Here is a 25174-nt window from a genome sequence, read left to right as displayed (position 1 = left end):
GCCCCTTCTCCGCCGTGCGGCCCCTTCTCCGCCGTGCGGCCCCTTCTTCAGGTGTCTTACAGACTCTGGTAATGCTGGCATTCATTGCTGATTCATTGAAGGTTGTGATTGGTCACCTTTTTGAATAGTTACTAAGTGCTTTGGTGTTTAAGTGACTTGCTAGGCCATCTGAGAAGGTAGTTTCAAATCAACTGCATTGATGTGGGACTACAGATGCATTTGGCTAGACTGAGTGGGGGGTCAATATTTCTTTGCTGAAAGCGCATTACCTGAGTTGTTAATGGCAAAATGAAAGCCTCGTGGTTGCCATAGACTAGCAATGACAGTACAGGTTCCTCAAGTGTGTACATGGTAAAACTGACAACTCATTAACATCTAAAATGAAAAGGGAACACTTGCAAGCAAAATGCAGCGGATCACAATACTAATTTTCTTCGTGAACACATTTAATTATATAATACCGTAAACTGTCTTTTGACTCATAGGTCTTTTGCAGTTTAACTTCTCATAATTGCCATTTTCCTTGTCATAATCACCATTTTCCTTGTCATAATCCATCATATTCTCTCCATGAACTCTTCCTCCTTGACTTTTAGGATTGAATAAAAGCAATCATTTTTCAAGTCTCTAACTATATGTCCTGTAAACATCTCAGAACCTAAACTCTACTTTTTCCGTTCTTTCTATAATGTTCCCAACCTGTACGGTGTCGCAATGTTTTTGTTTCATTCCGGTGCCGTGAGCGTTGCTGCCAAGGCCAGGATTTGTTGCTCATCCCTAATTGACTTTGCAGTGGTGGTGGTGGGACGTTGCCCTTCTGAACTGTTGGCAATCTATTGGGACGATAGATACATCTGTATGGTGTAGACACACCTGCTATGCTGTTAGGGAGGGAGTTTCGGGTCTTTGACGTTGCAACAGTGAAGGAATGTGGGTAGATAGATCAAAGTGAAGGTGGTGTGTGCCTCGTGGAATTTGGATGTGGTGGTATCCTCTCATGTGCCTGCTGTTCTTGTTCTTCTAGGTGGTCAAAATAGTGCATTTGCAGAGTGCTCTTGAGGAAACTGACAACATGCCACACCTCTTGTCCAAGCTCAGCATTACCTCTTTTCCTATTTTCTTAAATTATTTGCATCAGCCATGCAACCTGATATCATCTATGTTGTCATGCAATTGGATAGTTTAGGACAGCTGCTTAGAGTTAATTAACCTCCAGATCTAAATGAATTGGACAGTGGCATAATTCCTAAAGGGTTATCTGGCATGTAGTTTGAAACAATGTGCAGCAATTTTTGTTTGCACTAATTAACCATATTACCATTCCATCGAATTATTTGATTTATGGGGCTTTCATATCATTTTGAAGAATGATGGTGACCTGCGAAGGTATGCACTGTACCTTGTTCAAACGTTTAGGTTCTGACTGACTGTCGAGGCTGCTTGCAGGGACCTCTGACCCTGAAAGCTTGTGTGTTGCAGACAAGTGGGATAATGTTTCATACATGAGATTACCATCTAACCTGAATCCCTGAGGTTGAAAGCCAGTTCGAATAAACTGTTTGCCATTGAGTTTGTAATCCCCACTTCTGTCTGCAGTTAAGATCATTTGCTGACTATGTTGTTAATTGTCTGAATTGTGTTGCTGATAGCAAATTCTCATGTTTTTGGCCATCGGGACAAATAAGCATTGTTAGGTAACGATCATCCTTTTCCAATCCAGGTTTCTGTCCTCCTGTCTCCTGCTGGAAACTGAAGTAGTCTTTTGCTTCCTCAGGACACAGATTGGTTCAGGCATTTCCTGTGTATCTCATGCATTAGGTACATTGTACTGTGTTTGAGGTCAGTGTAGCTGCAGTATTATTTTCAAGGGCCCTTGTTTATAATGAATGTCAAAACGTCCAGTTTCCTGTGGAGAAGAGAGCAATGAAATCGTTAACTAATGAACTGTTAAAGAAGGGCGGCGCGGTGGCTCAGTGGTTAGCACTGCTGCCTCATAGCGCCAGGAACCCGGGTTCGATTCCACCCTCGGGCGACTGTCTGTGTGGAGTTTGCACATTCTCTGTGTGGGTTTCCTCCCACAGTCCAAAGATGTGCAGGTTAGATGGATTGGCCATGCTAAATTGCCCATGTTCGGGGATGTAGGTGGGTTATAGGGGATGGGGTTGGGTGGGACGTCTGTGGGTCAGTGTGGACTTGGTGGGCTGAAGGACCTGTTCCCACACAGTAGGAGTTCAATGATAACTGTGATTGAATTGAATTTGAGGTTAGCAGAATTCCCAGGAGGCCCAAAATGAGAACTTCATCAACATTTGAATCCAATTTGAGACTACTCTGAAGTTGCATTTAATCTGGTATGAGAATAAGACCTCTTGAAGGGAAGATTGGGCAAGGGTCATGGAGGTGACATTCGCACTGTTCCAGTTGGATTGTGCAACTCTGGATTTAAATTGAAGCCTACACTGCAGAATGCTTAGTGGTAGTGTTAAAACTGTAGCTGAAGTACCCTGAATCCGCAGAGAATATCTTAATGCAAAGATAGATCTGTTTCTGAAAATCGGTCTCAAAAATCATGAACTTCTCAAGACGACTAAAGAATTATCGAGAGGAGCTGTCAAGTGGAGAACATGGAATTATCACAGGGCAGAGGGAAGGAAAACTTGGATGGTGAGTGCTTCAGAATGTGTTAATGAAGTTTTAATTAGGTGCTTCAGGACATGAGCAGAAACCTCAGAGTGGGTTAGCTTTCTTGTGTGGCAGTAATGAGCTGCCATAGAGAAATGAATTGAACAGAGGTAAAATGGGGTTGGGTGTTCTTCAGTCTGGATTGTTAAATATGGAACTGTGGCGCTTCAACCTTTTGGAGCTGAAGATTTGTTTTTCTTGATCAAATATACCTTGGTTTTATGAGATTACCGAAGGATGATCTCTGTTCTTCTTGGTCCTGTGTAAACACAGTCATTGACAGATTTGTTCAATAACTCTGCATGGAAAAGATGCTAAATTTTGTTTTGTGGCATTGCATGCCTTTAATAATGGCAAAACAAAATGCATTTTGTGGAATTGGACTACCTTCCTGCTTCATGTAAACAAAACGAAGCTTTTTGTTGCACAGTCCTGGAAAGTGACAGTACATGTTAACAGCTGATTGGAATGTCACAACAGAGTGTAGACAATAGCGGTTTTCCTGGTACTGAATGTTTCTGTACGTTGAAAGGAGAGTAATCTCAATTCCATATGACTTGACCTTTCTTGGAAATCCAACCTGGGTGAAGGTTTAAAAACTTTCATTATTGCTCGGCTTTCATCTTGTGATCAAACTTTCATCTAGTGATCGAGGTTGATTTAGTTTGATTTTGCTAGGTGCAGAAGTGGGGAAAAATGTTGGCCATATTATGCATCCTCGTTGCATTGATCTATTGCAATCTACTGATGTCCATTCAAGTATTAGTAATGCAACATTCCTGTCCACAGGTAGTCATGGACAAACCCCAGGCTTAGCTTTCCAAGTTTTGGTTTTCCCAACAGTGCCGTCTATAGAGAGAAACACTTCCAATGATATTCGCAATGTTGAATTGATGTGCATGCTATCTGGAATATTAGTAATGGAATTCTAATTTATTTTGGTCATTGAACACAGATAGGAAATTGATCTTTTGAGGAAATAGCTAGGAATAGTAGACTGAAAGCAGTTGTATCTGTGTTTGTTCATACCTTGTAGAAAAGTGGCTAGGGAGAAAATGCTGCTGTTTCCCTTTGGGCAGTGTAAAATACATTTTTGAAAAGTAAAGTTTCAAAAATAAAAGCTTTATTACACTAGATTGAAACCCAAGCCATTGTGTCAAATTAGGGTTTATTTGCCAGGTTATTGTTTTAATTAAAATTGTCAGTTTAATATTCATTGTATTTTTGTACAGTTGTATGTAGAAGCCAGCAATGTGTTTTTGTTGTGTGAAGTTGGTACTGTGACTTGTTTGTGCTCATCTCTGTTCTGTAGGCTACTTGCCATTCTCTACTGACTAAATCTACAGTAAAAGAAAAAAAGGAAAACATGAAAAAATCAGTAAGTTCAGTGACCTTTTTTTTTTGCAATTTTGTATCAACCTTTCTTTCAAAGCAAATTCTTAAAACCTTGTGCTTTTTTTTCTAAAAAAAACACTTTGCCTCAGCCTTTTTGATCTTCACTTTGGAATCATTCTACTAATTCTGGCAAAAATAGCTTTCATTCCAATTAACCCTTTTTAAAATTTAGTTTCTAAAGCTGTGTACAGTGTAACTTCGGTTTCATAATTGGGTTGAACTGATTATGTCATTTAAGATGTTCTGCCTGCAATTTGTCGTTTCTATACATATATATTATGTTTTAAAGCTCAAATTGTTTTAAGACATAAAAAGATGAGATGTGAGCAGCATTTCACAGTTCATTTCAGCTTGCTTAGAATTTTGATCAGTTGGATGTAAGATTAATGTTGATTATTGTCAACGAGATGTAAAGCATGAGTTTAAGCTATACAATTATTTACCTGTCCTCAATTGGACAGGGAATTTTGATGACATTCAATCCTTCTGACTGAATCGCAGCTATGAACTTGTGTATGTCAAGAACAACTATTTTCCAAGTTAAATTTTTTGGATAAAATCTGTTCTGGCACTGAAGTTGCGTGAAGCATTCTAGTCTGTGGTGGTAATGGTGTTTTTGAAAATCTTCACCAGTTTGAGTGGTGATCTGGAGCTGAAAGTATATGATGCTTTGCCATGGATTGTGGTACAGCGTTTTGAAATGTACCGAATATGGATTTTGCTGATCTGTTTTTTTTTTTTGCTAAAGTATCCACAAGCTTGTATGGATTTTTGAACAAGCATGTAACTTTATTTACTTCACACTGAACTATTGTCAGCCAATAATTTTATTCAACTTATTAAAGTGTATAATCATTGCACGTTAAACGTGAAGGACACAGTTTTTTAGGTTGGCTGTTTTAAAAGGTACGAAATTCAAGTTATTTGGTACAGCATTGAATAATTGCAGATGAATTAACATGCTTTATCTTCCAAGACACCTACTCACAATGACTAACACTGCTGTTTTGTACAAATCTAACGCAAATTTCACCACTGCCTGTTCACCTTGGATTTAACCTGTTAAACATAAAATGTGTGCACCTTTAATAAAAAGGTGCCACTTTGGTATCGTGGACCACACAGTAGAATATTGTAGAGTTAATGTTGACCTTTCAATCACAATTGACCCATGGTTTGATGTAATGGGGATTGGTCTTTGGACGTGGCTGGAGACTTTATCACTTGACTGTTTTGCGACATAACATGTTGTGAAACTTTAAGTCAGATGAGAAGTAATCTGTCCAGTTGAGAAAATTGCTACTATTCACCACTATTTCAGTTAGATACCAAATATCGCACTTAGTCCTATGTTTTGGGTGAAATATTGGGACTGGCTTGCATGTTTTAGGTAATTAGGACAAATTGATATTCTAGATTTTGTAAGTATTGGAGTAACTTAAAAAAATTAAGCTGCGTAAATCACAGGTGGTTGGGATATTACTTGATAGGTCAAAACCTTCTGGATTCTTTGTGTTGTTGCTGCACCAGGAGCAAGTAACTGACAGCACTGAATTTATTTTATGTTACTGATTGCTACTTTCTTGTGCAATGGTCCCTTGTCTTGAATTGATGCACATCCACGTGATATTGAGAAATGGTTAAAGGCACTGGATACTTCAATGGCTAGGGGCCCCGACAGTGTTCCAGCAATAGTACTGAAGACTTGCTGCTCCCTTAGCCTAGCTGTTTCAATACATTTGCAACACTGGCACCTGCCCAAAAATATGGAAAATTGCCCAGGTATGTCCTATACATAAGAAAGAGAACAAATCCAACCTGGACGATTACTGCCCCATTAGTCTAGCCTTGATCATCATTAATTGATGGAAGATGTCATCAACAGTGCTATCAGCAGCACCTGCTCACTGATGCCCACTTTGCGTTCTCTCAGGGCCACTCAGCTCTTGACCTCATTATAGCCTTGGTTCAAACATGGACAAAAGAGCTGAGTTCCAGATTTGAGGTGACATTGACGGTCCTTGACATCAAGGCAATATTGAACTGAATGAAGCATCAAGGAGCCCAAGCTGGAATACATGAATGTCAGGGCAAATTCTTCACTGTTTGGAGTCATAGCTGGCACATAGGACTATGGTTGCAATTGTTGGAGGTCAGTCATCTCACTTCCGGGACATCTCTGCAGACATCACAGCAGTGTTCTAGGCCCATGCATCTTCAGCTGCTTGATCACTGACATTCTTTCAAACATAAGGTCAAATGGGGATGTTTGCTGATGATCGGACAATGTTCAGAATCATTCACAAGGCACAAGTCAGGAGTATGCTGGAATACTCCCCACTTGAATGCGTGCAGCTCCAGCAACACTCGAAATTGAAAGTGTCATACAGCACAGAAACAGACTGTTTGGTTCAACACATCCATGTCGATCAAGTTTCCCAAACTAAACTAGTCTCACTTGCCTGAATCAGAGACAGTAGGAACTGCAGATGCTGGAGAATCCGAGACAAAAAGGTGCAAGGCTGGATGAACACAGCAGGCCAAGCAGCATCATAGGAGCAGAAAGGCTGACGTTTCGGGCCTAGACCCTTCACCAGATGAATTTGGCTCATATCGCTCAACCTTTCCGATTCATGTACCTGTCCAAACGTCTTTTAATGTTGTAACTGTACCTGCATCTACCACTTCCTCTGGCAATTTATTCCACTTAGAAACCATTCTGTGTGAAAAAGTTGCCTTTCAGGTCCCTTTTAAATCTTTTTCCTCTCAACTTAAAAATTTGCCCTCTAGTTTTGAACTCCTGTATCCGAGGGAAAAGACCTTTGATTTTCATCTTATCTATTCCCCTCCATATAAGTCTCCTTAAGGTCCCTTCTCAACTTTGTATGATCCAGTGAAAGAAGTCCCAGCTTCTCCCTATGACTCAAACCCTCCAGTCCTAGTAGCATCCTTGTATGTCTTTTCTGCACCCTGTCCAATTTAATAATATCCTTCCTATTGCAGGGCAGCCAGAACTGTAGATAGTACTCCAAAAGTGGCCTCACCCACATCGTGTACAACCGCAACATAATGTCCCAACTCCTATACTCCATGGTCTGTGCAATGAAGGCAAGAGTGCCAAATGCCACCTTTACTACCCTGTCTACCTGTGATGCAGCTTGCAGAGAATTATGTACTTGAATCCCTAGGTGTCTCTATTCGACAACGGTACCCAGGACCCCCAAAATTAACAATAGCTCCTGACCTAGTTCATCTTGCAAAATGCTGCACCTCACATTTAGCCAAATTAAACTCTATTTGCCACTCCTTAGCCCATTGGCCGAATTAATCAAGCTCCCTTTGTAATCTTTGAATCTTTGTAATCTTGTACACTGTCCACCACACAACTAATTGTGGTGTCATTCCCAAACTTAGTAACCCTGCTTCCAAAATTCTCATCCAAATTTGACACCATCCGGGACAAAACAACCCACTAGATTGGCACCACATCCAAAAAGATCCACTACCTTCTCACTACCGACGCTCAGTACACATTACTGCTATTATTTACAAGATACACGGCAGAAATTCACCATAGATGTTTAGCCAGCACCTTCTGAACCCACAAGCACTTGCATCTTGAAGGACAAAGGCAGCTGATCCATGAGAACGCAACCACTTCAAAGTTCCACTCCAAGTCCCTCACCTCCTGACTTGGAAAATGTATTGTTGGTCTTTCAGGGTTGAAATCCTGCGATTTCCCCCTCGAAGGGCATTGTGCGTCAACTCAATCATGTGGACTGCAGCAGTTCAAGAAGGCAGCTCACCAGCTCCACCTTGAGGGCAACTAGGATGGGCAATAAATGCTGGCTAGTCAGTGACCCCCATGGCCAGAGAATAGAAACTTGCATAGGAGCAGGAGGAGGCCATTTGGCCCTTCAAGCTGCTCCGCCATTCTTCATAATCATGACTGATCGTGCAACTCAGTAGCCTAATCCTGCTTTCTCCCCATATCTTTGATCCCATTTGCTGCAAGTGCTATATCTAGTCACCTCTTGAATGCATGTTTTGGCATCAATGACTTCCTGTGGTAATGAATTCCCCAGGATCACCACTGTTTGGGTGAAGAAATGTCTCCTTATCTCTATCCTAAATGGTCTACCCTGAATCTTTAGACTGTGACCCCTGGTTCTGGACACACCCACCATCGTGAACTTCCTCCCTGCATCTACCCTGTCCAGTCCTGTTAGAATTTTATAAGTCTCTCTGAGATGTACCCCCTTATTCGTCAGAACACTAGCAAAAACAATCCCAACCTAGTCAATCTCTGCTCATATGTCAGACCCACCGTCCCCGGGATCAGCCTGGTAAACCTTCATTGCACTCCCTTGAGAGCAAAAGCATCCTTCCTCGGAAAAGGAGACCAAAAATGCACACTGTATTCTCAGTGTGGTCTCTGTACCCTGTACAACTGCAACAATGCATCCTTGCTCCTGTAATCGAAACCTGTTGCACTGAAAACCAACATACCATTTGCCTCCTTTACCATCTGCTACAATTGCATGCTTAGCTTCAGCGACAGGTGCACAAGGTTGCCCAGGTCCTGTTGCGCACACATGAACGAATGAAAGAAAAATTTATAGAAGTTGTTTGGACAATATTCCTGAGGAAAATTAAGAATTTTGCTGCAATGATTTTGAAGGAATAGCAGAATGTGTCAGAATTGGGATGGTGTGTGACTAGGTTGGGAATCTGGAGTGTTGGGCTGGTGGCACTGTATATTTGCTGCCTGTGCTCCTTCAGGTGGTAGGAGGTACACATGTCAATAATATGTATAACATCGATGGTACATCAGTGGTTGAGGACGTGGACCTGTCAGCTGCTGGATCACATTAATTGGGTTTACTGTTTTGAACATAACATATTTATAGGAGCAGGAATAGACCGAGTTGCCTGTCGAACTTGCACCTTTTCAGTCATGGCTGGCTTTTTGCCTCAACTCCATTGCTTTTCTGCCCACTCCCCTTAACTGTTGGCTTCTTAAAAGGCCAAAAACCTGTCTCTCTTGGCTTCAAATATATTCAGTGATGAAACTTCGACAAACCTTTGGGTAGAGAATTCTAAGGACGTACAGGCCCTATGTTTTGAAGTTAATTCCCATCCTGATCCTGAACAATAATTTGTTTCGCGGAGTGTTTGCCATCCAGGGAAAAATCTGTGTCTTTACGCTATTAAGCTCCTTCAGAATCTTGTGGGTTTCGTTAAGGTCATCTCTTGATCTTAAAAGTTTAAGTCAGTTTAGGTCTCATCTGCTTAGCTTGTCATCACAAGAACCAATCTAATGAACCTTTGCTGCACTACTTCTGTGAAACACTAGAAGGCTAAAATTGTATAGCACTCCATGTATGTTTTTACCAAAGCCCCATAAAATGACATAGGAACATAGGGCTTGATAGAAGTGTACAAAATGATCAGAGGTATAGATACAGTGGACAGCCAGAGACTTTTTCCTAGGGTGGAGGTAGCTATTACGAGAGGGCAAAGTTTTAAAGTGAGTGGAGGTAGATATAGGGGAGACGTCAGAGGTAGGTTCTTTACTCAGAGTGATAGGAGCATGGAATGCATTGCAAGAGAGGGTAGTGGAGTCTGCCTCATTAGGGGCATTTAAGCAGCTATTAGATAGGCATATGGATGATAGTATAAGGTAGGGGTGGACGTTAGATAGACCTTAGGTTTAGGGTAAAAGTTCAGCACAACATCATGGGCCAAAGGGCCTGTACTGTACTGTGCTGTACTGTTCTATGTTCTAGAACATAGAAACAGAATTATGTCATTTGTCCCCTTTATCTGTTCTATCATTCATCTAGATCATAACTGATCTTGCCTCAATGCCATTTTCCACTATTTCTCTATCTTGAATATTCAAAAATATTTTGATCTCTGTCTTGAATTTGTACTGTCCTTTTGAAGCTTAGAATTTAGAATTTCCAAGATTCACCAGTTGCTGAGTGAATAAATTCTACTTTTCCTCAGCCCTAAATGGTCTATCCCATATAATGAGATTCTTTCTTGGCTCTAAACGTCTCCATAAGACTTTTGGATGCTTTAATGAAATGACCTCTCATTCTGCAAGCTCTGAAAAATAAGGTAACATCTCCTCAATTTTTCCACATAAGGTAATACTGCCATTTTGCGGATCAGTTTGATGAGCTTTTGTTGCACTCCATCTTTGTTGAGGATATTCTTTCTTGGGTAAGGGGACTAAAACTGGAGTACACAGTTCGTCAAATGTGTTCTCACCAATGCTGTTTTCAATTGCAACAGGACTTCTGTATTCTCGTACACTCGTCCTCTTGCAATAAAGGCTAATGTAGCATCTCCTCCTTAATTTTCCTAATTGCTTGCTGCATCTGTATGTTTGCTTTCAGTGACTCATAAACAAGGATTCCCAGGCCTTCCCAGACATCACTTCCAAATCTCTCTCCGTTCAAGAAATACTTGGCATTTTTGTTTGACCTTCTAACATGGATGACAGCATGTTTTTCTCACATTTCAACTTCGTGTTCTTGCCCATTCAGGTCGCCTGTCCAGATTCCCTTCAAGCCTGTTTGCATCCTCCCCAGAACACCCATTCCCAACAAGTTTTGTATCAGCAGCAAACTGTGAAATAATACGTATGACTTCTAATCAAAATGGTTGATATTGGTTATGAATAACTGGCACTGATCTTTGCTGTGCCCCACTAGTCCCAGCTTTCTTGAAGAATGCAGCTTGCCATAGCAATCCAAAGCTGGACATGTTTGGTGTTTTTGCTTGTGGGTATGGATTGCTTTATATTTTTGAGAAATTGTAAATGTATTGGAATACTGTGTAATTATCTGTGGGTGGCTACATTTCTGCTGACCTTGGGATGACATGAATGTCAATGATGAAGTAACTGAAGATGGTTACACCTTGAACTCTGCGGAGGAATGTCTGCAATGATATATCAGGGCTGAGTTGATTTGGCCTCCACCAAGCACAACCATTATCCACCATTCTTGACTAAATTAGTGGGCTGTAGAGCTTTACCTTTCCCTCTGGTTTTGGGATTGCGTAACTCTCTGTTTCATAAACCATTTAGACTATAATAGAATTGTGATCTGACTTCATTAGTATGGGACTTCATTTTTTGCTGAGTCTTCATTTTTGTCCCTGGAATTCTTTGCAATATGTAGATTTGGTCATCAGACTTAATCATAAATAGTGAGGAATAACTGGACAGTCAAGTTTCAGGTTATCTTGACAGATCTCTGATCCTTAAATGCCACAGTTCTTCATGAATGTATAGTTTTAAAGACGCGCTCTGATTCTGTCTCAATTAATATGGTGGTAATGCAATGTGATAGAATGGACTGGTTCCTTAGTGCAATGGTAGAGTTGAGACAGCGACAGCTTTTGTCAATTCTGTTATCGTCAGGAAGATGGATGAGGGTGAAGTGAGATTGTTTGTGATTGGTGTTGACAGCCAAGGAAATAATCAAAGTCTTGCTGCTGTTTCCTTTTGGAGTTTGTCTAGTTTGGTTTGTGGTGGTGCTGCTGAAAGGAAACCAGTCTTCCTTGCCACAACGGGCCAACATATGATTTCGATCCCACAACTAAACTCACGATTCTGAAATTCCTTAGCAAGCCATTCTGAACGATTTGTTTGTTGTTCAAAACAAAGAATACAACAGTCCCTCAAAATCCTAGCCTCTATTGCCAACTATATCCTGCTGCCGGACCACTTGAGGATGGCGATTGAAGGCATCATTCAAAGCACGTGGTTCCATTCATGCTTCCTTCAGGTTTTGCTCAATAGGTGGAGTGCTGATTACATCAGTTGAGGCAGGCTAGTATTTGGGAATTATTTGGAAATTCCTTGTTTGGCCAGAAGCCACAAGGTACTGTGGGACAAAAGTCCATGTCCTGGGCTCCCATGGCCACTCTTTGCATTCCCTGACTGTGTGCAGTATTTCCTACTCACTGGTGGGTCTGCCTTTCCAGTAGAATAGGACATAGTTAGCAATAGAGCCTAGGATTTTGAGGGGCTGTTGTATTCTTTGTTTTGGACAACAAACAAATTGTTCAGAATGGCTTGCTAGGGAATTTCAGAATCATGAGTTTAGTTGTGGGACCGAAATCATATGTTGGCCCATTGTGGCAAGGAAGACTGGTTTCCTTTCGGCAGAGATCTTAATGTCACCCTTAGGGCTATCATTGTTTTCTCCTTGTATTTGTTAATCAAGTTAAAATGCTCGAGTTAAAATGGTGGGGTTTAAATTCTCTGCGTTTCAGTCCGAACCTCTGAATGATGAGTCTCATTCTCCTATCACCCTCTGGACTCGCTGACCTATGTTGTCTCTCAGTCGATTAGTGTTTTAGTTTGAAAATTCCAATACTTGTTTTTGAATCCCTCTGTATGGTCTCCCTTTCTAATATCCAGGCCCACGATAGTCAGTATATCTGTGCTGTTCTGTTTCTGGCCACTTGTGCATGCTTAATTTTAATTACTTGACTAAGGATGGTTGCACTTTCAGCTGGCTGGGTTCTAAGCTCTAGAATACCCTTCTTAAACCGCTCTGTCTCTTTTTTTTCCTCCTTTTAAAAAGACTCCTTAAACTCTGTGATTTGACCAAGCTTTTGGTCATCTGACCTAATATCTCCTCAACTAGCTATGTCACTCGATTTTCCAGTGAAGTATCTTGGAATGCTTTGCATTAGATATACTGTGACCTTAATGTAATTAGATATACAGTGTTATTTTATTAGAAGAGGAGAGGATTGCTATGTTTTAGATCCCAGGCAACATCATTTTGAAAAGCATCTGAGAAGAGCAGATGAGTCAAAAAAGTAAAACAAAACCACTGGGAGATTTTGACTTTGATCTTGATCCTGTCTTTTTTTTATTATGAATGGGGTACATGTGAATGGGGTTTATCTTCATACTTTATTTGAAGAAGAAAGGTCTACTGTGATACAGGGTCTCGCGTTGATATACGTGACCTAGCTGTGTCTTTGGTGCTTAGGCCAATCATTTTAACTGGAGAGGATGAGAAAGTTAACTGGGAGAAGGAAATTTCATGTAGATTGCGATTTCTGTGAATTTTGGCTTAGAAACACCCATTGCGTGAAGAAACCATTTTGGTTGTAGAAATAATGGCTAAAACTGGGATTGTAAGACATTTTCTCTGAAGAACCAAGGTAGTTTAGAACGGTTAAGTAACGGGTTACCTCATTGTAAAAAGTTATTAGTTTGAATGTTCCAGATGAGAAATGTTCAGATAAAACCCTAAAGGGATTATCTGATGCTGAGAGAGTCTTAAGCTCAGTTGTATGAAATCTCAAGTAAGAGGCTATCAGATTCTTGGGACTGGGAATTTCAGCTTCCTTTACATTAAGGCCCAAAAGAGGCGACAGACAAATTCTCTCTGGTCTGAGTGATTTTGGGGTAATCTTGTTTAAACCAAAAGTATAAAGGAGCTATTGAACCAGGTTTCATTGTGGGATCGTAACAGCTAAGAACTTTTTGCATGGGAGCTTGAATTTAGAGTATGACAAATTCAAGTTGGAAAGTCAGATCTGATGCTGGATGTTCATAACAATGTAAATCTGTTTTGAAATTGAACTTGAGCTAACCCAGTGGAATCTAGTTTCATTTTTTAATCACTCATGATGTGGACGTTGGCAAGGCCAGCATTTATTACTCCATTGATCACATCGCCTTAGTATTTTAGTATGACAAGGATTGCTCCCACTGTCCACCCAACAACATTTCCTCCATCGCCAGCTTATTTGAGCTAAAATATTTGAAGGACTGCCATATGCTTAAGATAATATTCACAAGCTTTTGCCTTTTAATAGTGCCCCTTTTTAATGGGGATAAATAAATATGTGTACTGTACTGTTTTTAAGGAGAATTGCATCTTTGTTGCAATGACTAGCGTGGAAATGCTGAAAAGCTGAGTAGACCCATGTTGTATACAGGCTGCAAAAAACTCTCTTTGAAACCAGTTGCATGGGGTGAAAATTAATTTTTATTTGGACTATATTTAGATATTTTGATATGTACATTCTTCATCTGAGTTTATAATGGAGAAGTGTACACTACTGAGTACTTCAGTTTGACAAATGTTAAACTAAATACTTTTTCTGCTGCATAACATTGCCATACAGACAATTACTAGAGCATTACTAGCTAATACTCAATTAGCTGTTTCTGAAGTGCATTTTTTTGATGTTTGGCTTTAACTTCTTCAGGCCTCATTATAAGGCTCTGCTTTGCACTGTGATTTTTATTTTAATCAATTGAATACTGGCGTAATTTGGTTGTCTGAGATTTGACACCTTAAAAGTATGAAATTTAAATTCTTAGAACATTTTTTGGGACAAACTTAATGTTGAGTTGTGTTGTCAATTGTGACATCCTTTAAAGAAGGGACTGATGATTGTTTTGTCCAATAAAGAACCAGCTGTTGTTGGGAGAAACCAAACTCTGGTGTTTGAGTAGTCCAGCTTGGCAGTCAATGTGATTTTACAGCCTAGAATTCACTTTGTAGTTACTTGTAAGTCAATGAGATGACATTTAGATGAGGGTAGCCTTGTAGAGCTTTTAGTTGGGAAACTGTTGAACTGTTTTTGAATTGTTGATCTCTAAATGATGTAACTCAACTTTAAAAGCAAGTGTAAGACTGCGACATGTGAATAAATGATATACTTGTTACAATTAGCAGTTATTGCACAGAAGCAAGATGGGGGCAAGCATCTATGACTCTGTGATGTTTTACTGGTATAATTTGGATGAGGTGAAAATAACTTGATTAGAAATCCGCTTGTGGTGTTCCTAACATCTGATTACAGGTCCCCATTGACAGAAATTTGGAGTATGTAATCGTCACAGTCTCTTGTCAGGGGACAGTGATCTGAAAGTGGCACAAAATGGAGGAAGCCATGCAGCTTCTATTTACATATAACCCTCATGCTACAAAACACAAGTGGCTTAAGCTATAATTTTGATTCTCTGTGGAGGATGTCTACATATTTTCATGAGGAAAAACAGATGACTTAGGGTACAGGTCTCAGCACTGATCTTCAAATATGCTTGATGATATACTGCAGTTGTAAAAATTTGCTATGAAACATAGTTTGGTTTTTATTGAATTGAGGTTCTTTAGTTTGTTAAACTAGTTGTTAATGTTGGTTAATAGATGCCTGGAACTTAAGATGATTACAGTGAGAAACTTGTATGAAGTTTTTATCTTTGCTTTTGCCACATGTCTAAAAAGGAGAAACCAACAGTAACAATGTATTGACCTTGGCGAATTTTTATTTAATGTGGGTTGAGATCTGCACACAACTATTGGGAATGTCTTGAGTGATGTTACTGATTCAGGCTGATCTTTGGGTTATTAATGGTTGTCAATCACTGGGTACATGACTCAAACATACCAGCATTTAAATCACTTTCCTGATATAATGTTTTGGGTTTTCAGTAGAGCTGCTCATGACATTGCAAAATTCTAAAATTTTGGGGTAGTCTGTGGGTTCAAGATAAATGCTGTTTTTTTTTTCTTTGATTCTCTATAATGTTCCAACTTCAAAGAAAAACATCCATCTTTGCTTACTCACCTAACTTCAAATTTATTTCCTTGTTTTTACTTTGCCCGAACCCCACCTCTGTTCCAGCTAACCATTCTTCTCCTCTCTCTCTCTCTCTCTCTCTCTCTCTCTCTCTCTCTCTCTCTCTCGAGAGAGAGAGAGAGAGAGAGAGAGAGAGAAATTCTGAAATTTAAGTTAACTCTTCAATAACAGTACCAGAGCATTGGTTTCCAGCAATCTTAACCAGCGTCTGTTTATTTTTCTTAACATTAAATTACGAACACAAGAAGTGATGACTTATAGATGCTCTTCAGAGAAGTGCTTCATATCTTCATTGTTATCTTGATAATCTCGTACTCCAACTGATTCTTAAGACTTTTTTACTTTTTTTTTTAACAGTAATTGTGTGGTTGTCTGTATTTTCCCTACCCCTACACTTGCCCACAACAGACTATCCTGATGTGGGTGCCTGGAAGCTATCTAAATTCTGTCGGTAGCATTAGTAATCGTGTATATTTTAATATACTATATAGTTTGAACATGCTATGCTTTGTTATATAACAACCTCTCTAGATGAAGAAACTGAGCATTAAGTCATCATACCTGTTATTTAACAACTCCTCTAAAGACTTTTTAAAATGATTCTAAATTGCAATGTTAATGTACTGCTTTTCTTTCTGCTTTTTTCTCGCTGCAGGTTGTCAGCCAGCGTTTTCCCCAGAACAGTATAGGTGCAGTGGGAAGTGCTATGTTCTTAAGGTTCATCAATCCTGCGATAGTTTCTCCCTATGAAGCAGGGATCCTCGATAAGAAACCTCCACCTAGAATTGAACGGGGATTGAAGTTGATGTCCAAGGTAAAAGATTTAATACCAAGCAAATATTTCTGAGCCCTGCAGAGAGCTAAGCATTTTTCCAGTGAGTAGCTGGGCCAGACATCGGAGAGAGGTTCCAAATGTAACCTGTTAGTTGTTGGTTGCTTGAGTTACAGCTGGGGCTGTGATCAGGGTGCTACAGTTGATCAGTGTTCTGCGTAAGGGAAAATGCTGGATATAGTCAGTCCTGGCAGCAAATAGTGAAACTGAGCTAATGTTTCAGTTCAATGTTCTTTGATCAGTACTCTTGAGGGGGAGGGAAAGAAAGGACTATGGTTTCCACTTGTAATACTTGCCCGTAATTCCCAGTTTGAAGGAGAAATGCATTACGTGAAATACAAGGTCATGTGTGGCTTTGATGAGTCTTCACTTGTCAAAATCAACTGATCTGTCCAATGTGGAGTGGAAATATGGTTGTCTGTCTCTCTCTATATTAGTCTGCTTTTGGCATTATTTCCCACCCCAGCTGTAATTCATTTAGTTACTAATTGAAACAATTATCGCAAACTATCTCCTGTGGAGGGTTGTAACTCTTGTAGATTAAATGGCCTGGAGGGGTATAATGGAACTGAAATATAATCAGATAATGTAAATGACTCTTAGTGGTTGTTAAGTGGTGCAACACACTGTTCCATTCTCTGCTTGCCCAAGCTGTAAAAGGGTTCTCTCCCTCAATGAAATGCTTGAAGATCCTATTCTTTGTGATTAAGTGTCAGTGAAGTGTCAATTAGCTTGTTTTCACAATGAACAAAAGCAAGAACTGCAAATTTATGTTGAAATGGTAAGTGATAGAAAGGTGTGATAACATACGTGCAGATCCTGATTCGACCTATGTTTATGTTGCATTGCTGAGATAAGCTGTGTGTGGAAACCATGTTGCACTGAATTATGGAGAGTGGGATATAATCATCAAGGTAGTTGACTTCATCCCAACATGTGACCAGCCACATTTACTTTGGGTAAATTAAGATAAGTTTATCACATGCCCTCTTTCGTTATTAAACCAAATCATTTTGTGCACATTGTGGTTTTACAGATTCTGCAAAGTATTGCAAATCATGTCCTGTTTACAAAGGAGGAGCATATGAGGCCATTCAACGATTTTGTGAAAAACAATTTTGATGCGGCCCGAAGGTAATGAATACCTGAACTGAAAAAGACTTGAAATTAATTGCAGTTTTGTTCTGTTGAGAATGTAGTCCCTCATAGGACTGAGCAAAGTGATTTAATTTTGAATATGATATACATCTTATTACTAGCAAACGGATTGCTTAATGAAGATTCAGTATTTTTTCAATTTGTCCCAGTTTCATGTTCCAAGTACCTACTCATGGAGTTTTAATTGTTTAGTTTTCAAAAAATGTTTTTATTTGAGTGTCTTTATTGCTTGCTTAGCCACTTCAGCAATCTCTGTTAAAAAGTTGTTTTTCAAAGCTTAGACTTCTTGCTCCAGCTTAAATGGAGTCCCAGCCCTCTTGTCCCATGTTGGTGGCCTATCTCTTATTCAGAGCCCTGCTGCTTTTGTTTTGGCATCTAAGGTTTCTTTAAGGAACAGTTTTTAGTGCCATTCTGGGATGAGCTCCCAGGTGTTCTTTTGTTGTCTGTAACCTGGATGTTGGTTTCTCTTACTACCAAAAAAGTGCAGTGAGCACCTTGTGAGGATTAACATAATTGGGCTGACAAGAAGAAATGTTTGCACTTGAGGAAGATCAGAGCTTTGGGTTGAAGGGTGACATGATTATAAGAAGAAAAATTGCTAATAAATCAACAAGGCTCTTTCTGTGGTGCAAGACCAATATTGAAGGTAATGGAATGCAAACAGAGCAGTGGTATCATTGTTTGGCACATATCAGGGAAGCTTTGGTACAAATTTGATGGAAACTTTTCTGTGCTGAAAGACTAGTGATTGACTGAAGTCATGCAAGTGATTTTATCTGTTGGGTTAGTCTTCTCATTTGGGAATGTTTTAGTGTAATATTTGTTCTATTTATATTAACTTTTTTAATACTTCTTCTTCTCCCAATCCCCCCCACATTCTGTCGTCTCACTCCCAACTCCTTGGAAGGTTTTTTCTGGACATAGCATCTGACTGCCCAGCCAGTGACACAGTCAATCACAGCCTATCGTTCATCAGTGATGGCAATGTTCTCGCTTTGCACAGGTTACTGTGGAATAACCAGGAGAAAATTGGGCAGTACCTCTCCAGTAACCGGTATGTGTGAGACTATATTTCCTTTTGCAAAATGTTTGCTTTGGTGATGTTTTCTGTGTGCCAAGTTGAAATGAATTGCAAAGTTTGCTTATAACAATATTGGCTAAACTTAGTTCTTTGCTTCCCTTTTATGTTATAAAAAATGGTTTAAAAAACTAGGTGGTCTTTTTTTTGTTTTGCACATACAAGTGGACTGTGTCAATGGAGTAGGGTTAATGAGATGGGGGAGCAATTGGACTCGAGAATACCAACCTTACTCAGACCTTTTATTGTCTTTTTTTTTTCAATGATTGTCACAAATATCTATGCCCACGTGAATAATTAACAATTTGAACTTATCAACTTTTATAAATCATTGTCAAGGTGGGATGGAGTGTACTTGGAACATTGAGTTTATGTTGGTAATTGTACAAATGGGCGTTGGAATTAATTTATTGCAGCAGTTTATAGAGCCATACACTGACATAAGTTCTAGATGTTTTGAAGAATGGCAAAATTATCACATTTGACTTTGCACATCTTGCTATGGAAATGTTTTGATGAAGTATTGCACATCGTAGTACACATTAAAAGAAGTATTTTGCTGTGTTGTTCAGCCTCTTAGGATCAGTTCCTCATCCTTAAACTGCATTCCAATATTAAGCTGATTTATACTGTAAACTTATTAGAGGGTTGCATTAATAATTTCATGTTCTTAGGGACCATAAAGCTGTTGGGAGAAGACCGTTTGACAAAATGGCTACTTTGTTAGCTTACCTGGGGCCACCTGAGCACAAGCCTGTAGCTGACACTCACTGGTCTAGCCTCAACCTCACCAGCTCCAAGTTTGAGGAATTCATGACAAGGTAAGCAATTATGTACACCTTTTTCAGAAAGACTGGAAATATGAAACATGTTATCTGAACAGTTCTGTTTAACAGTTGAGACAATGTTTTAAGTCTTGTTGCATTTCATGTAGGAGCAGAAAAAAACTTTGCTGCCATCAGAACTGCTCCATTGTTCTGTTCTGATGATGGCTAGTTTTGGATATGAGCTCTACCTTCCCAGCGGCTTGAAGTCTCTTGCTTTTCTGGGACATCAAATATCTGTCTATCCCAGCCCTAAGTCGTTCAAGTTAGTGTCCACAATCCTCTGAGGTAGAGAATTTCAAAAATGTGCAGTCCTTTAAGTGAAGAAGTTTCTCTTCATGTCAGCCCTTAGTGATCGTCTCTCATCCTGAAACTGTGGCCTCTTGTAGATTCCCTAACAGATGAAACAGTGTCTCAGCATCCACTTTATAAAGCCCCTCCAAAATCTTGAATGTTTCAATAATATTACCTGTCAATTTTCTAAACTGAAGTGAATGTAGGCTGTAGTTATTTGGCTTCTCGTCAGACTGCAAACCTGTAATTTCAGGGACTAACCTATTGTGAACCTTTGCTGTACTACCACCAATGTCTCCCTGACCTTGAATATAAGAGACCACAATTGTGCACTAGTCCAGGTGTGGTCTCACCAAAGCACTGCACAGTTGTAACAAGACTTCTTTATTTTTATTATGCAAGCACATTTCCCTGTTTCCGGTTTCTTTTTTGCCAGCAACTGCGCGGTTCACAGCTGGACATGCAAGCAATATGGACGTGCTGTCCTGATGCATGTGACAGCTTCAGCCTTAGGATTATGATGAAGAAAACTGAAATAAATACCAACCAGCTTGCTCCAGGAAAACTCCATCTCAAGTCCAAGGTTTCGGTCTTTTCCAACAGTAGTTAAATGCACTTCCTTAAGCCATCGAAGTAGAGATCCGAGACTCGTGAAAGACTCGCCAAAGCAGACTGTATGCATCAGACTTGGTATGTAAAGGAGTAAGTTTGCCGACCAAACTGAAAGTTTATAGAGCCACAGCCCTACTCTGTTGTCTTGGATGGCGTACCAGCGTCATGCCCAAAAGTTTAACCATTTTTCATTTGAGCTGCCTTCAGAAGCTTCTGAAGATCAGATGGCAGGACAAACTAGTAGACACTGAACTACTCACGTGAGCTGGAATGTCAAGCATCTACGTTATATTGAGACCATTGCGACTGAGTTGGGGCTGGTCATGTAGCCAGAATCCCTGATGCTCACTTGCAAAAGCAGATCTTTTGTAGAGACCTTGAGTTTGGGGGTACAGTCCCACGGCAGTTAAAGGAAGTGCTACACGCCGAAGGTTTTGCCTTGAAATATCAATTTTGACTCTGCTATGAGAAGCTTGCCTACGATCATTGCACCTGGCACAAACCAGTTGATAAACAATCGAGCCCCCTTCAAAGCAAATGCATATCAGGCAGAAAGAAGATATGAACAGAGATCCTGAGCCAGCAACCTGTCCAGAACCTTATCATCCGATGTACCCTGTCTTGTTGGCAGCAGAGCTTTCCAAGTGCAGCTGAACTTTAGTGGCCAATTACATAACTACAGGAACCTCAGGCAATAAACCGGATGATGAGCAGGGTTTTGTCCTGAAAAGATGAACAAGGAGAATTCAGTCCTTGTCTATAAAGACAAATGTCATTTTCTATCCTAATTGTTTGTTGTATATTCCATTTTGGACATCCAAATCTATTATATCTATGAATTCCCCTTTTATCTGTGCCACTAGTTTTGTCCTCAAAAAACTAATAAGTTGTCAAATCGGGTTTCCCTGTGGTAAATCAGTGTTGATTGGTTTTAATCATAGCATGTTTTTCTGTGGGCATTGCGAAGACTTAATTTGTATGTGTGCTGCAAGTACAGGTGGAAATACTGATGAACTTGACTAGATTTAATCTTTTTTCTAGCACAGACATATTTTCTTTGATTTATCTAAGCTTGCTGAATTTTAAATTTTCTGCATCCACATTGTTCCGAAGGAATACTTATATTACCTGTGTTGCTGGATTCTTGTGTTTTCCTGTTCAGTTTTCTGACGGCAATTATGGTTTGAAATATGGCTCCACAAGTATTTGAGGCACTTCAGTCCTACTTTTCATGCTATTTTTCTTTCTGGGACATCATATGACAGCTGTTTTGTTGTCACAGCCCTGCCAAATCACATTCTTAACTAGTGTCTACAAAACTGATCAGGGATGGAAACATTAGCTGATTTCTTAGTTTCACTCTACATGTTTTTCCTCAAACTCAGATGCTGAAGATAGTTATGCAGCTTTAGTTGGGATCATCTGGCTCCCACCTTCCTGGTCTACATTTCTGATCCCCAGCTCTTGGATAGCAAATTCATTGACCTTGTCTTTCTGCTGCAATTGTCCTGTCAGTGGGCTGTAGTGTAATTTGGCTGAGGCAATAAGAACTCAATGGAGAAATCTTAAGTTCTTTCACAATATGATACGCAAGCATTCGTTGACTATGGAGACTTGTTAGAGTAAAATGTTTTCTTTCCAGGCATCAGGTACATGAAAAGGAGGAGTTCAAGGCTTTAAAAACACTGAACATTTTTTACCAAGCAGGAACATCAAAAACAGGGAATCCAGTGTTCTACTACATTGCTAGAAGGTAAGAGCCATTTTGGTTTGCTTGCTGTTAAAGCTCTTTTTGCAATGAATCAACTGCTGACAGATGCATATGGGATTACAAACTTTAGTTGGGTAAATTCCTGGAGGTTTCATCCCATGATCTCTCACCACCCTCTGCCCTGTCCAAGCAAATGGCCTTTTCACCCATTTCTGATGTAACAACTTTTTATTTTGATATCTTTGCATTTCACTTAAATGTTTTTTGGCATCCCTTTGTGTTTTCACTTATCTTGCTTGCATTAGTGACCACGTTCTTAATCTGCCAGTTCACTAGATTCCAGGCTTTTTCTGCAGGGTGAACAAACTCTCATGGCTCCAACATCAGTAGATTTTCGTGTAGCCTGGAGATACTGTGGATTGGCAAAGATTATCTCTTGGTAACAAGAATTTTGCCTTTTAAATCATCAGTGTCCAGCAGTTTTGTTCTTCAATGTGTTTTCACCTAAAGTTGACTAGCCCTGATGATGATAAGGCGGCAGTGGTGCTGCAGGTACTTGGTTTTCACAATGGGAGTTGATTTGCATGCACCTGTTTGGAAGTTTTAATCTTGCAGTTGTCAAATAGCTTATGTATATTTCTAAGAGAGAAGAGATTAATATCTTTGTGTTAAAACACTACTTGAATTACATTGGTGTCATTCAAATATGTCTCGGGAGTGAGATTTTGCATTTTGTGGGGAGAAAAAGTTGGAATAGAAACAAACGTTAACAACCATGTTAACAAATTGACTACTGTTGGAACTTTGCTCACCCAACACACCACCTGATCTCTCATTCTGACAATTTACTCATGGGTTTGATGATCCAGTATGGGGCTGTTCTGAGAAGCCAGCCCCTTTCTGTCTGGGTTGGGCACAACAGATATCGTGTCCATGGTCAGTTAGCAGAAGAACCCCAAATCATGATGAGAGCCCAAACTTGGCTGAGGCAAATTGCAGCATCCATAATGGCACCCTTGACTGAAGTAAGCCAGTCTCTCTCCGACTAACTTAACTGGTGCCATTTAGATGTTTATTGATTGGTTGTGCCTACCTTCCAGTAGTTGGGCCATGTTCATGTTAATATTAAAGGGATGTTGCAGCTTAGAACTGGGTATTGTGTATTTTAGCACATTCCAGTCTGGACCAGTTTGTATCCATGTTATCTATCCACAATGAAATACATTAACAGCAGTTGTAACTTGATGTCTGATTTGTATGAATCCATTACGTGGAACTGTTCGTAATCAACACCAAGCTTATTTTCAGTCACTTTAATAAATTACATTCATTAATATGGGGATCTCAAATGGCTATCCTCATTGATATGTTGCATAGTTTGGCTTACATTTAATTGAAATTGGTGATGTACCTAGCATCCAAAGTAATTAGTGTTTGATACTGACAGATACAAGTGTTGGAGACGAGTTTGGAATTGCCGCTGCCATTCCAGAAATTATGCTCATGAAGTAAACATAGATTTTTGACTCTGAAATGTCATTTTACCTTTCTTCCTTGAGTTCAAAACCATGGTTTCATTGTCTCAGTTGAACAATTTAAATGTTAGAATACTTTCTAAAATACTGTGTAGAGCACTTTAATCAGACCCAACAAATTTATGTGGATGGCTCAAATGTTGATAATTGATTTGATATAATTGTCATGTTAATTATTGCTGTGTTAGTACCACAGATGCATCTGAAGTTGCGTAAAGGTATGTTTTTGTTGTTTCCCTCCATCTTCAAACTGAAATGGTAAGACATTAAGTTAGCAGGCTTGCTTCTTGCCCAAACAAGCAGGCTAACGTTCACAATGAATACAGAGCGACTTATTTTCAGGGAGGAGTTCTGCTGCTGTGCTCAACAATGCATGTCCATGATGTAGAAGCACAATGCATGTGTAATAACTAAAAGTGTGGAAGCCAATGGTTTATTATGACAGTATGCGCTTGATATATTACAACTTGTTTGTTTTAGTGGCTGCTGAGCTTGTGGATGTAGGGCTGAAAGCTTTGTATTTGTCAGTTTGTAGTGCTCGACAGCCTCTGTACTTAAGTTTGGTGATTTCCAAGACTGATTGTTAGAGAGTTGACAAACAATATCCAGACATAGGTCATTTTGTGCTGTAAAAACAGTATACGCAATACGTTTTAACTATAAAACCAAGATTTAAAATTAATCTACAAAGTGTGATTCTAGTTCATAATTTCTTGGCAAAATCACATTGTGTGTTGATGTTGATTAAAGGAACACAATTGCTATAGAACAATATTTCCTTGTTCAAGTTTTTTTCAATTGAATAATTTTGTCTAACACCATCTAACCTGTTGGTGGTTAGTCACCGCAGATTGAGTAAACTGTATCCTTCAACTGGGATTATGTTACAATTATGTTGTAATGAGTTTTTTGTAATCTAAAAGATGTGAAGCTAATAACTCTTGAGCGAGCCAGGTTCAATTAAATGCTCCATGTTATAATGATGTGCTGGATACCCATTTTCTCATATTGTTGCTGTTCTGGTTGAAGAAATTGCATAGAGTGCTGATCATTAAACAAATAAACTTGGGCTATGTAGTACTTCGAGCGCACAAGAGCAGTTTGTGACTTGGATTTCCAGCTGGTTAACTTGCTGCATTTTACTTGCTGCATTTTAATTACTGCTTATAAATCTGACGGGTTAAATCCAGCTCATTAAAGAACTTCTTTTGACTATGCTATGCCAGGACCTTTTGATTAGTTTGTGTGTCACGACTTATAAAGTTACTAACCTATCCTGAAGTAGCCAAATATCAATGATCTTGGGCATGATACTTCATGGAACTGGAATGAAAAGGTGGCATGGTGGCTCAGTGGTTAACACTGCTGCCTCACAGCACCAGGGACCCGAGTTCAAATACAGCCTTGAGTGTCTGT

The 25174-nt window shown here is 39.6% G+C and overlaps 1 protein-coding gene across 7 annotated transcripts in view; it reads left to right on the top strand.

The window, feature by feature from the left end:
• The window catches only part of nf1a (neurofibromin 1a), a 275275-nt gene that overhangs the window by 120240 nt on the left and 129861 nt on the right, over positions 1 to 25174 (top strand). For 5 of the 7 annotated variants that reach the window (XM_048612821.1, XM_048612819.1, XM_048612823.1 and 2 more), the window contains 6 exons: positions 3995 to 4060; positions 16370 to 16528; positions 17583 to 17680; positions 18612 to 18758; positions 19457 to 19603; positions 22155 to 22265. In XM_048612821.1, the coding sequence (XP_048468778.1) occupies positions 3995 to 4060; positions 16370 to 16528; positions 17583 to 17680; positions 18612 to 18758; positions 19457 to 19603; positions 22155 to 22265 (728 nt within the window). The remainder of the gene's footprint in view (positions 1 to 3994; positions 4061 to 16369; positions 16529 to 17582; positions 17681 to 18611; positions 18759 to 19456; positions 19604 to 22154; positions 22266 to 25174) is intronic. The other 2 variants (XM_048612822.1, XM_048612820.1) reach the window with 1 other exon arrangement.

This window comes from Rhincodon typus, chromosome 26 (genome assembly GCF_021869965.1).
Source record: "Rhincodon typus isolate 14 chromosome 26, sRhiTyp1.1, whole genome shotgun sequence".
Taxonomy (NCBI): domain Eukaryota; kingdom Metazoa; phylum Chordata; class Chondrichthyes; order Orectolobiformes; family Rhincodontidae; genus Rhincodon; species Rhincodon typus.
The sequence above is the reverse complement of the archived record's forward strand: the minus strand, read 5'-3'. Positions and strand labels throughout refer to the sequence as shown.